General features: G+C 39.1%; 1 protein-coding gene across 6 annotated transcripts in view; it reads right to left on the bottom strand.

Annotated features, from left to right (window-relative positions):
* The window catches only part of ADAM22 (ADAM metallopeptidase domain 22), a 129,685-nt gene that overhangs the window by 26,701 nt on the left and 90,498 nt on the right, over positions 1-12,486 (bottom strand). For all 6 annotated transcript variants that reach the window (XM_030964587.1, XM_030964595.1, XM_030964603.1 and 3 more), the window contains exons 16-26: positions 10,942-11,013; positions 10,417-10,509; positions 7,927-8,007; positions 7,654-7,704; positions 7,326-7,389; positions 6,699-6,804; positions 5,510-5,626; positions 4,661-4,829; positions 3,583-3,691; positions 2,597-2,687; positions 1,251-1,268 (exon numbers count right to left, since the gene is read on the bottom strand). In XM_030964587.1, coding sequence (XP_030820447.1) covers positions 1,251-1,268; positions 2,597-2,687; positions 3,583-3,691; positions 4,661-4,829; positions 5,510-5,626; positions 6,699-6,804; positions 7,326-7,389; positions 7,654-7,704; positions 7,927-8,007; positions 10,417-10,509; positions 10,942-11,013 — 971 coding nt within the window. The remainder of the gene's footprint in view (positions 1-1,250; positions 1,269-2,596; positions 2,688-3,582; positions 3,692-4,660; positions 4,830-5,509; positions 5,627-6,698; positions 6,805-7,325; positions 7,390-7,653; positions 7,705-7,926; positions 8,008-10,416; positions 10,510-10,941; positions 11,014-12,486) is intronic.

Below are 12,486 nucleotides of genomic sequence, written 5' to 3'. Positions count from 1 at the left end.
CTTCAGAAGCCTCAGCTTATGTTGGTTCCACCTCTGCCTGTGCTCTCACACACAGCTGCAGACTGGCTGCACACTCACAGCTCTCTGGCCATAAAGTAATTTCTGGAGATGAAGATATCTGAAGAAGTTACATTCTCTAATATTCCAGTGCAAACATACACGGGGTAGACTCTGTCTCTGTTTCAAGGTTTTTTCTGCTCTGTCCTCAGCCAATACTGAAACATCCACAGTAGAATGACTTGATGACCATGTTAGTCTCCATTTATAGATACATCAGATTCCACTAAGCAGCACCAAACCCTTAAATTCCACCTTCCTTGGGCTGGGTAGCATTCCCTACCCACCAGCCTCTGCATAAGGCTTCACTTCAATAGTGTTGCCTTGTACTTGTTACTGTACCTGTGGCCTATCTGACCCTGGAGCACACAACCAGCACTTGACAGTGCTTGTCCACTATTTATAAATATTTTGAGCCTGGCAGAGAAAGCACTACACAAAGGGAAATGGAGAACAAGCACAACGGGTAGCAGCAACAAACAAAGCAGCAGCTTGGACCAGAAGGCAACGATACAGGCAGAAAACAGGGGAATTTGAGAAATCCTCTTATCTGTTGGGGACTGGGAGAGGAAGGAGCCAACTCCTTCCCACAAGACCCATCTGCGAGGCAGATGCCTGATCAAAGGGAGGTGGTCTTCCAGGAGCCAAACATAAGTCACTAGGAAAATGGTTTATTTTTGGCCACAAGCTTGAAATGCTGAAAGCTCAGCCCTGTGCTGAAGCCAGTACTGTGCTTTAGCAATGAATCAATTGAACAGGGTGACAGGAAAGAATGGGCTCTTTGTCCACACAGTAATTTAATTGCATTGTATTTTTAACTGCAAAGAAGCTCCAGGAATTAATTTGTCTCAAAAGGCTCCTGAACATCATGTTAATATTAATTATTCAGTTCTTAGCCTCCCAAGAACACTTTTGTCTCTAATAGCTGATTTTCAGTGTCTCTTATTGGAAATATTCTCCTGTTTTCCTAGATAAAACAGTCTATTGCAGAAGTATAAAAAACAGTGGTTTTGCTACTGAGTCCAGTGAAATCAGCATTTCAAGCAACGCATTATAGAATTCCGATTTCATATATCATTTTAAAATATGATAACCCATTTCAATATTTTCTTTGTAGCATGTAAATGAGTGAAAGAGAAGAAAAGCTATTTTCAGAGATTTCTAAGATACATTCCACTACTTTTATCACATACCTCTGTCTTCTGTAGTTTCTTTCCATATAAACAGAAGAGAAAGGAAGAAGAATGAGTTTTTAGTATGCAGGTACATATGGTCAGTAAGACCAAAAAAATGTAAAAAGAAAAGCACTGTATACAGAATGAATTTTTTGCTCAAAATATTTCTACAAAATCACTTCTGAAATAAGCATATTTACAAATATACTACATCAGAATAAACAAGAAAAATATATTCATGTTGATGGCTCGTCAGCGCTAAGCGTAAGGTACAGTTCATGCTGGGTTTAAGCTTGTTCACTGTGAAGCTGCTTGTGAGAGGTGCACTCTTGTCCTGAACCTCCAAAAATTAATCCCACTAGATATGATCTCAAAATGAGCCCTTAATTTTTACAGTTTTACTCTAAATAAAAGTCCAGATTTTTTAATATTGCCAGAAGCTGAGGGTGATATACCAAGACAGCAGAGCCTACTTTTCTACTATCCTCATCTTCATGGTTTTTATTCCAAATGCTTCTTTCCTTACATATTTCTGAGCTGCCCTCAGCCTACCTCAGTCTGGCAAACCAGCAGCGGCTGTGCCACTTCATTATGCCAAACTACTGGGGCTGTGCCCCAGCCACAGCACTGTCTGCAGCTCAGCCTGCCCTGCCCTCCAAGCACAACAAGGACCTAGACACAAATTACTTCAAGAGACAGTTTCATCCAAACACAGATGATAAAGTCAGTATCTTGAATCTTTTATTACTACACGCAAAAAACATAAATCCCTCTGGTTTTATATGAAATTCACAAAAAAATTAAAACTGAAAAAGACTAATCAGGCTAATATAATCCATTTTGCCTCTCAGTGAGCGCTGACATCTCTACACCAGGAGAGAACTTGAGCCTTATTTGCAAATTGCAGATCTTTCCTACCAAAAAATGTGCTTGACTTAATTTCAGGTTAAGCCGACTAAATATAATCATCCATTTGATGAAGGCTGTGGTTAAATGCTTTGCTGACTGACTGAGAGCTAATCTTGCTATATTTACTTCATCATGAGGAAACAGTTATAATTTAATCAGATCATACTCTTGCATTTCCTTTGTCACATAGAGTAAAATCATAATCTGATCATCTAAAAAAAGAAAAGAAATTTCTAAATGAGAAATGAATTTCAAATTTGGATCAAGCTCTCTAAAACCACATACAAATGTAAGAATTGCTTGAAAAATGTTAATACGATAAACATGTTTCTGTATAAATATTGTTGAATTTGGATTTTTTAGATTTTTTGAATTGGTCTTTTCATAACATAATCAGCTATCACATGAAATACACATATTTTGAAACTCTATAAAGAAGAACAAAATGTACTTACTTGTAACCCCAACCAGTTATTCCTAAAACGAGAGCCAACACTAAAATGGTGCCAGCAATAGCCCCTATTATTATATTTGTGCTAACCACACCTGGAAACACAAGAAAGACGAAAAATACACATGGTTTTAGGAGAAAAATACACAAAACCAGTAAATGCACCATCTTTCAAAAACCAGTTTGAGCAACTTTCACTAGGCTGATTAATTGTAACCTGTGATACGCTCCTGAAGCATAGCATGGACATAAAAAGATCATCTGTAAATCAAGCTTTGACTTCTATGTCTGTTTCCACTAACTGAATGCTTGTTACATGGGAAACCTGGGCCAGGTATCCCAAAACAGTATGATCAATATTAAACTGCTGTAGATTACATCCTTACAACTTGCCTCAACAAATCCATGGAATTAAAGTGACAACTTGTTTGGTTTTGTTCAGATCCCTTCCACAGCTGAATAAATTAATCAAATGAAGGATTCTGGAAGATGTCCCCTCACAAGGATTTCTAATGACCAGCATTTACAAGCTCATTTTTCTACAATATATCTTTCTTTTGTACAAAAGACTAAAGCAGAATAAAAACTTCCACTCCAAAAATGTAAGTCAGGCATTACCTGACTACATTCCATCTAGATATGGAATGTCCCAGTAACCTTTCGCTTGTCCTAATCTATCAATATGCCTAATAAGGCCACTCAGATGACTGGGACAAGAATGGTGGAACTGGACCCATTGATACCAGTTCCCAAAGATGCACTGGCTGAGGCTTCATTTACAGATTTCTTTTATACTTTACAGTGCTTCTGCTGTGGGAGGAGAGAGGGGAAAGTGGCCCCTGATGCTGCAGCATGTTGTGTACTAGCTGAAAGAGTAGGAGACCTAGTTTTGCTTAATGAACTTTTGTCTTGGTTTGACAGCATCAAACCACGACAACTTTCTTCAAATCCAAGCATTTTCAGTTGTTGGCAAAAATTACAACAACATACCTTTATTGATGGCATCCTTATCAAAAAATAGATCGTCTTTGATACGATCACTGCAGTCATCTCCTCCCCAGAATCGGTCACAGACGCATTTTATTTCATTGCTACAAACCTGCAGTCAAAAGTGCAGCTCAGAAAAAAATCAGATTATTTATCCATTCCCGTAATTACTACCTCAAGTATAGATACAATGATAAAGCCATGATTTTACTGCTCACAAAATTTTGCAAAATAATTTCTAATATATAGCAATTTTTAATTTATGTTAGGTATAAATGAATTAAATGTGCTATTAGGTTTTACATAAATAGATGTAATGTTTATTCAGTACATACTTTAACATAATCTATATTTATAGAAGCATTTATAATTGCTTTAGGAGACTGACCTTAATGACTTCTTTTTCAAAATATGATGAAGTGCATGGTTTCAGATAAATAAGGAAGTTTTAATGCAGTGTACAAGACAAAGGACATTATGAGAGAACAACTTGATCTCAGCTCAGTCACAGGGCCCTGGACATTGTGTCAAACTGTGTGAGGGACAAGGGTGCTCTCCACAGCCACGCAAAGCCACAGACTGCACACCGAGCAGAGAATCTGCCAAGACCCAGCTCTCTGCCCTCCATTCCAGAGTAAGGGAACTCTCAGCCCACAAAATCCAACACCATCAACAACTTCATGAATCTTCTTGGCTATTTATGTAATAAAGAGGGAATTAAAAAGAACACGTCTCTGGAAGAACAGAGACCCAAGTTTCTCAGGTCATAAATCTTTGTATTTATTCTGCAGCACATTGCCTGAGGAAATAGCAATCAAGTTAGCAAAAGTGAGCAAAAAAATTGATTGATAAAACTCTGTAAAACTAATACATAATAACTAAGACTCATTGTTTAAGATGCCTGGACTGGAATGCATTATATTTAGTTATGTGCCTCCTTCCCTTTTCGTTTTCAAAAACTTCTCCAGTTTTATGATGTCTAGAGTCACACTGACCTTCCTGAAAGGTCCAGCTAGTAGACTACACAAGGCCAGGTACTCAGCAAAACCAACAAAAACCATTGAAGAGTGCAAGAACCTACCCCATGTCCTGAACAAATCTGGCTGTCGGTGGTGCCCGGGCAGGTGCTGAAGTTGAAGGCCTCGGTGGGGAGGCAGCGATGGTCCAGGCACACCATGTCCGGCCCGCACGGCGTCCCGTTCTCCACGTAGCCCAGGTCCATGTCTTCATCGAGCTTCACATGGCCACCACTGCAAGACAGTCAAGAGGACCTTGGAGACTTGTGCTATGGTTAGATGGGGCTGCTTGAGAAACTGGGCCCAGGGCTGCTGCCTGCATTTCTGTGCTGCACAATGCGCAGGACCAGGTAAGAGTAAGTATTGGCTCAGTGACCTCGCTGGGCCTAACATGAAACAAACCTGAACAGTGTATCTACATCAAACAAATGAAATCACCAACACAAGGACCATTTTTACTGTGAAACAGCTTGAGTTAGACAAAACTCAGTTTACTTGTTAAGACGTCATTTCGTCTTACAGTTGTGTGAAGCTATCAAAACATACCACATCTATAATTAGAATTCAGCTACAATATAGCAATGAATTAGGCCACCAGTTAACTTTGGCAGTGCAGGCATATGTGTAAGTATTCTGGGTACGTGAAGCACTTGGCAAATATTAAAGAATGTAAAATCACAGGGCCTGAGAAGAGCATTACGTCTCTAAAGGCAAAATTAACTACTGAGGGGACTGCGAAACTGCCCCACAGGCAGTTAATTTTCTGAAGCTTAACAAAGGTTAAACTGAAATAATGTTTATGTGTTAATAGGAAAAAAATTAATGGAAACAGTTTTTCTCCATTTAGGAATGAGAAAGCTGGTTTTCTGTGCAAGATGGATATTATTCGTTCTGTTTTCAGGATTTCCAATTACCTGCAATTGTAGACTTTTCCATAGTGCAAGATTGATGTTGTGATTTCACCATCGAGTTCTCCAAGTCTGGGCACATTGGATATATTGGAGCACAGAAGATATCCACAAAGCACATCCCTGCATTGAAAGAATAAGCAGATACTCATAAAAATATAATTCAATGACAATGGACAATCAAAAATATGACCACTTGCTTGGTAACCTATGTGTGATTCCTTGCTTTTCTCCCACTGACAATAACTCTCATAAATGATGCTGTTTCCCAAGAAAATTCTTCCCTTGGAAGTTAGATTGGGAAAACTCTGTTTTTATACAACATTATCAAAAATCCCCTGAGTAATAACAAGTAAGGAGCTGTCAAGAACAAACCACATCAAATTGATTTAATGATCTATTAAGATAAAGCAACTGGTCCATAGAGGAGCAACAGTAGATACTGGTTCTAAATACACTCTCACAGGACACATATGTAAGGGAACTATAGACACCAAGTTTAATTCAACTGCTGAAGGGACTTCACTACTCATGTGTGGAGACTTTTGCACTGACAGAATAGAAAGGTCTGACATCTCCCATATTAATAAATATTTTTTTACTTATGAATTTTTAATGGAACAAAAGCAATGTTACCAAATCTGAGTTTAAAAAGTGGCAAAGAACAATAGTTCACCTGTAGGCAGAAGCAGACATCAAATGTCATGGACAGAAGGGAGAAATTTTAAAAAATAGTTTGATAAGGACAGATGAAAGGTCCAGAAATTGGCAGAAATAATCAACTGCATATATTCAGAATGTGAAATAATGCTTTAGGAAGTGACTTGCAGGATTATACTTGGAAAGTTAAAATACCATGAAAAGTGAACAAAATATAGCAATGAAATGGCACAGCATAAAAAGTGAACACCGCACCAATATGTGAAACCAAAGGCTGCTCTCCTCTGCAGTGCTAACCCTCACTGAGTACTAGGACCACTTTTGGTCCAAGCTCTACCAAGCTCAGATGGTGCTCTCTTGTCAGGGATCATCTCTTGGCGCCCTACTCCCTCCAGGACTTCTTGCACAAAGGTCTGCAGAAGAAGGCAACAAAACTGATCCATAGAGAGGCTTTTTGAGTCTCTTCATGCCAGCTAAAGAACTGGATCAGGGGTAAGAACCTCATTCTAGTAGCTTTCTAAAGGGATCAACTTACTGTTTATTGCACTGTACCCAAGAGTCCTTGTCTCTTCCACAGTTTCCTTTCTCAGTCCCCTCAATATTCAGCTTCTCATAGCAGTACCTGTCAGCAGCCGTCACTTCTAAAAACAGAAACAAATCTCTTCTAAGATGATGACTTTGAGAAGCCATGTAATGAGAAATGGGGATACATAATCAAAGCAAGCAGAGCTTCCCAGTTTGTGAACTGACAAACTGTGATCTGCTGGTGGCCCATGAAACTCTGCACAGTGCTCTTCTTGGTTAAAAGCTTTATGATGCTACCACAGGACTTTTGTTAAAATTTGCTCAGATTGATGAGAGTTTATTGGTGAAAAATGTCCCCACTGAAATAAACTAATGAACATGAGTACAGGCTTCCTAGATGGTTATTAATTAGAACTAAAGTTTCAGTTTTCAGTCACCAGTAAGTTAATCAACACTAGAGAAAGAGCTGGAAACGAGGATGGAAAGACAAAAGGGCAGGGGAAAGAAAGGGAGAGACATACTGTTCTAGATGTTTTCAATGGTTCTCAGTATGTCTTTTCCATAACTTTTCTTAGCTAAGATAGTCTTTCAAGTCACATACATGACAACCAACTTAGAAAGAGAAACATTCACTTACTTTCACCCCAGATATATTTACATTGCCGGTCCCTGGTTTTACATCTTCCTCCAAAGCAAATACCCTAGAAAGAAAGAAAAAAAATACAGAAAAATTACTTGATTTTCCAAAATATGTATTTCTATAATACAAAGATAGTCACACACTTTATACTGGGGCAAAGAATATGTGATTCTATCTTCTTTTCATTAAAAATACGACTAGCATCTAAAAGTCATGAATATTAGCAGAACTGTCCCAGGTGACTTCCAAAGATCCTAAAATAAAATCCATAAAAAGCAATCTATAACAGCAGAAAGAATGTAAAACAAACTGAAGTCCTAATTACCTGTCTGTTATCACACGAATATCCATCCATTTTATGGATATTAGGAGAACACTATAGAAAGAGAAAATAAGTAATAGATCATAGATCAGACAAGCACAAAAGTAAAGTACACAACAAAAGTCATATGAAAAATCATTTCAGTATCCTTCTGGTTTTTTCAGCATCAACAGATTAAACCAAATTTTTATACACCATACTATACAAAACATTCATAGTGATTTTGAGATTACAGGTGGGGTTTTTTGTTTCATTAATAGAAGACACAAAAATCACCTGGCTGGAATTTCCTGTGCAGTTCTCTGCAATATCACAATCATTCACTGCTTCTCGACACAAAACTCCTTTAGGCTCAAACTGGGGAAAAAAAGCACAGAAAATTAGTGTCTTAGTTTCTCCATATCTTGCCTTAAAAGAAATGCTTCCTTACAGTTTTATCTAAAATAAAAAATGGGAAATATGCACGTGCTGACTGAAGCGGGAAGAGTCTCCTTTCCCTGGTGTGTAGGCTGCACCACTCAAGCCATTTACTTTTGCAAGTGATGCCACTCTCTGAGGCACACCCTCCCAAGGGCACGGATTGTGGGGCTGAGCAGGAGAAGTCTCTCCTGGGACAGAGGACCCCTAGGGGTGTCCAAACCAATACTGCAGTGGCTGGCAGCATCACTCATTTTTCCACTTTTTTCCAAGGAAGTATTTTTCCAGAACTGGTTGGGGGAGAGGCCAATTGAATCTGCTTTCTATAGGAACCCCTTTGGAAGTTCTCTCCCAGATTTGCCCTAAACCAGGTCACTGTGTCTTTTTGTGACTATATTGCTTTTCTTTACAGAACAGAAGAAGTCATCCTGATCTTCTCTCTAGGGATGAAGAACACTGCAGAGCTCTATGTATAAACACTTTGGTTATTTTAATCCCCCATTGTTGTTGCAGAACAGGAACTATTAATAAATGTACTGAATTCTGTACAGTTTGACACTCTTTTCTAAGGGACTGGATATTTAACAATGAAAAGTGTACCAGTGACCTAATATAGACATTTTGGCTACAGAATTATGTGCTAAGTCTCAAGACCTGGAAAAGAAGGAAGACATCTCATTTAGGCAATTGTTAGTGTTTCTGGTATGGACATATTACAGACTCCTTATTTTTCCTCAGTGTTCTTAAGGCTTTGATACACAGTTCATTTTGCAGGCTCGTTTTTTTTTTTTTTTTTTAGATCTGCATGCACATACATTTTTCAGGGGACATCTGCTATCTCCAAGCTGGTGTGAACAGCACAAATGTTGTCAGAGACATTACAGGATTCTGGGATGTATAATCACCATGTATTGCTTGCAACCCCTCCTTCACTCCTGCTTTCAGGCAGGATATTACAGGGGAAGGTAACCCCAAGTTTCAGAGTATTATATAGTCTTTTGAGTTGTCCCGATAAACACAGTAGTAAAATTCTACTTTTCTGTTCATTCACTCACCCTTGCCACTCTGAAAGGAGATAAACCCTTCTCTCATTTGCAAAAAAACAAGGTAGGTATACAAAAGCTTTGTTTTGTTCTGATAGTCTTTAATATGGTGCCTATGTGACTTGGATTCTTGAGCAAAATTCACCCACACTGGCAATCTGCTGATTTTTTTTTATTATTATTACATTTAAAAAGGGAATGTGCTTAGGGGAATGTGATCTGTTCCAGCATAACCTGTGCTTTTTCTTTTTTTAACATTAGGATGAGCACAAAGTCAAGAATGTGATCCACAGTTATTATTAATGATCCTCCTAAGGGAATGAAACCCTCAAATGTGCAGAGACAAAGACAAAAATATCACACATAGTACACGACAGTTTTAACTACATTAATACTAATTATCTTTACTACTTTATGAGTACAAACAACCATTTGAAGTCACATTTAACAGGGCTCCCTTACAGCCACAATCTCGTTAAACCTCCTTTTACTATTTACTGATGTATCAAGAAGAATAACTTACAGTTTACACAGGGCTTGATTCCCTTTACTCAATGGGATTTCAGTCAGTCCAAACATAAGGAGACACGGGCAGACCAAACTGAAACTGAAGTCAGGTGTCTTTTAGGCAAATCCTTCTGAGTAATTCTGCTGGCTGTGCTTTTGTGTTTTTTACTGTATCCTTCCCCCAGTCTGTGGTACAATTTTCCCATTCAGCTTCATAGGGCAAACCCAGAGCAACACATATGGCATTGGGAGTGTCACCTGGATAAGGATGTGCATGTTCAGAGAGTGACAGAATGGTTGGGGTTGCGAGGGACTTTAAAGATCATCTAGCTCCAGCACCACTGCCATGGGCAGGAACACCTTCCACTTGCTCAAAGACACATCTAACCTGGCCTTGATCACTCCCAGGGATGGGGCATCCACAGCTTCTCTACACAACTTGTTCCAGTGCCTCACCATCCTCACAGTGAAAAAACCAAGGACATCTAATAAAAGATTTATGGCTAATTTATCCTTTAAGCAAGGATGTCTAATGAAATCTCATAGAACTTCAACCTGATTCAAACTTGTCTGAAACTGGAAGGATTCAATTTACCTCTGCATTTGATGACAGTCCCTGCCCCAAAAAGCCAAGCCTAAAAGACAGAGTACAGCCTCAGAAAAATCAGATTTCAGCCAGTTTTAAAAGGTAAGCTTTCAGAAGAGCAATCACAAGGTCTGCAAGGGAAAATACATGTGCTGTAGTGCCTGCAGCCACCAGGATGCATTCCCAGCAGGTTGTGAAGGTTGCTGCCCTTACCCGGCACTTCCGACAGCAGAGCCCGTTGCTGCACTGGGAGCCCGCGGTCAGGGTGCAGGTATTGCAGCACTCTCCTCCTTCACTGGCACACTCCTGGGAACACACACACACACAGAGAACAGAATACATGGGAAAGGACATGAACCCCAAGCTCTTAATACTTCTCATCTTAGCACACTACCTGAATGGATTTTTATTTATTCTTTTAGGTACCTAGAGGCAGAAAAAGGCATGTACTTGTGGAGCATGAAATTGCTGCTTCCTGTGCAAGATAGAAAATAATTTTTCTGACTTCATATTGTCATTAAATACTAACATCTTAGCACTGACGAGTGTTTCCATCTAGGAAAATGCTTTCTTTCATGCCTTTGAAGGTTTGATTCTGCACAGCCAGCTATTGCTATGAATCCTTGGGCACATGACCTTCACCCTGCTTGTCTTCCTCCATTTATCATTAATAGCAGCAATGTGCAGTACCAACTCCCAGACAAATCTAGTTGCAAATTTCAAGTACATTGCACTTACCGCTATTGTCCCACAGTCACATTCCTCTCCATCTTCCACAAAGCCATTGCCACATTCTGGAGGATCCAGAAGCTGCATGGAAATTCAGAAATCAAAGGGCATGTCTCTTTTATGGGAATCATTGTCATATTTGCTCTGTGCAACATGGTTTTTAAGCTAGCACTCCAAGTGGATGAACTGAAAAATAGTTTCCATGAATCAGGGAGACACAGAGTGACAGAACACAAGTGAAGCATACAGAGAATGAGCACTCCTGAAAATTAATACTGCAATGCTGCCAAGTCACATGGTATCTTCTGTGCATAGGTGTCAGCTCAACAGTAAATTCAGTTTGAGTAGAAGTTACAATGAAAAACAAAAAGTATGACAATAAAGGAAAAAAATTAAGGATATGACAATTTCATTATCTTCATAGCAGTTGCAATTGCTGTTGTTCTGGAGTTCAAGTGACAAGGCCTGAAAGGTTAAAGCCTCCACTGTAAGTTCAGAAGTAGTAGCCATAAAAAGCAGTCCTTTTATGTGGCTCAGAAATGCTTGGGAAGGAGAGATGCTCAGTTTCTTTGTCAGTTTTTGTTGCAGTTGGATTTTTCTTTCCATTTTCCTCTACCACTGTTGGGAACTTTTCCCAGTGTTCTGTAAGTATGTATTGCACACAAGCAGATGTGCACAGGGAGTATTCCTGATGAGGCTTTCTCCCTTTCCTTTCAGCCTTCCCAGTGGACTGTAACTAAAAAGATCAAAATCTTTATATTTGTATGCCATAACCTCTTCTAAGGGACACTGACATTCTGTTCTTTCCAGCTTAATTTTTTCTGTCTTCCTAAAACTCTTAAAGGTAGTTCTAAAAAGCAAATTTTTTTTTTCCTTTGGACATAAGAAAACAAAATAGTAGCTTTTATTACATAAATGAGAAGGCATTTAAGTGTGTCACCAGACAAAAATTTTGCAGCTCAGCCCTCGAGTTCTCCAATTAAACTAGGACCATTCCAAAAATCACTCTGCTCCTGAGCCATCTGCACAAGCACAGCATCATACATGGTGTAGAGCATTTCTCACTGGCTGCTGCCTTTCTGCCAGGAGCCCACAGGATGGAGCATCACCCCACCAACTTCACTGTGCCACCAACCACAGCCTGGCACGGGCTGATGTGTTATTATTACATCCCCTATTGAAATGGAAATTTGACTGCAGCATGCAATGTATATGTAGAAGGTAACATAAAATGTATGCAAGCTTTTAGAATTATTAAAGAGTTGTTAAAATTGCTTGTTTCCTATGTATTTTTCCAGACAGCTTAACTTCTTCACTATGTCTCAGTGTGCTGCACAACAGAGACAAAGAGACAGCAGTGACAGAGAATTCTGCCTTGAAATATTGGGCCAATTTGCTGTAGTACATAGGGACAGCTAAAAATGAAACTGAAGGAAAAAACCCAAACATTAAAAGCAAATTGGATAACCTTTCCCCAAAGTCAGATCACTCATCCATTCATTTGAAAAGAGCGTATGTTCAATCTGCTCCAGCAGCTATTGATGTAATTTTTGG

Source organism: Camarhynchus parvulus, chromosome 2, assembly GCF_901933205.1.
Source record: "Camarhynchus parvulus chromosome 2, STF_HiC, whole genome shotgun sequence".
Classification (NCBI taxonomy): domain Eukaryota; kingdom Metazoa; phylum Chordata; class Aves; order Passeriformes; family Thraupidae; genus Camarhynchus; species Camarhynchus parvulus.
The sequence above is the reverse complement of the archived record's forward strand: the minus strand, read 5'-3'. Positions and strand labels throughout refer to the sequence as shown.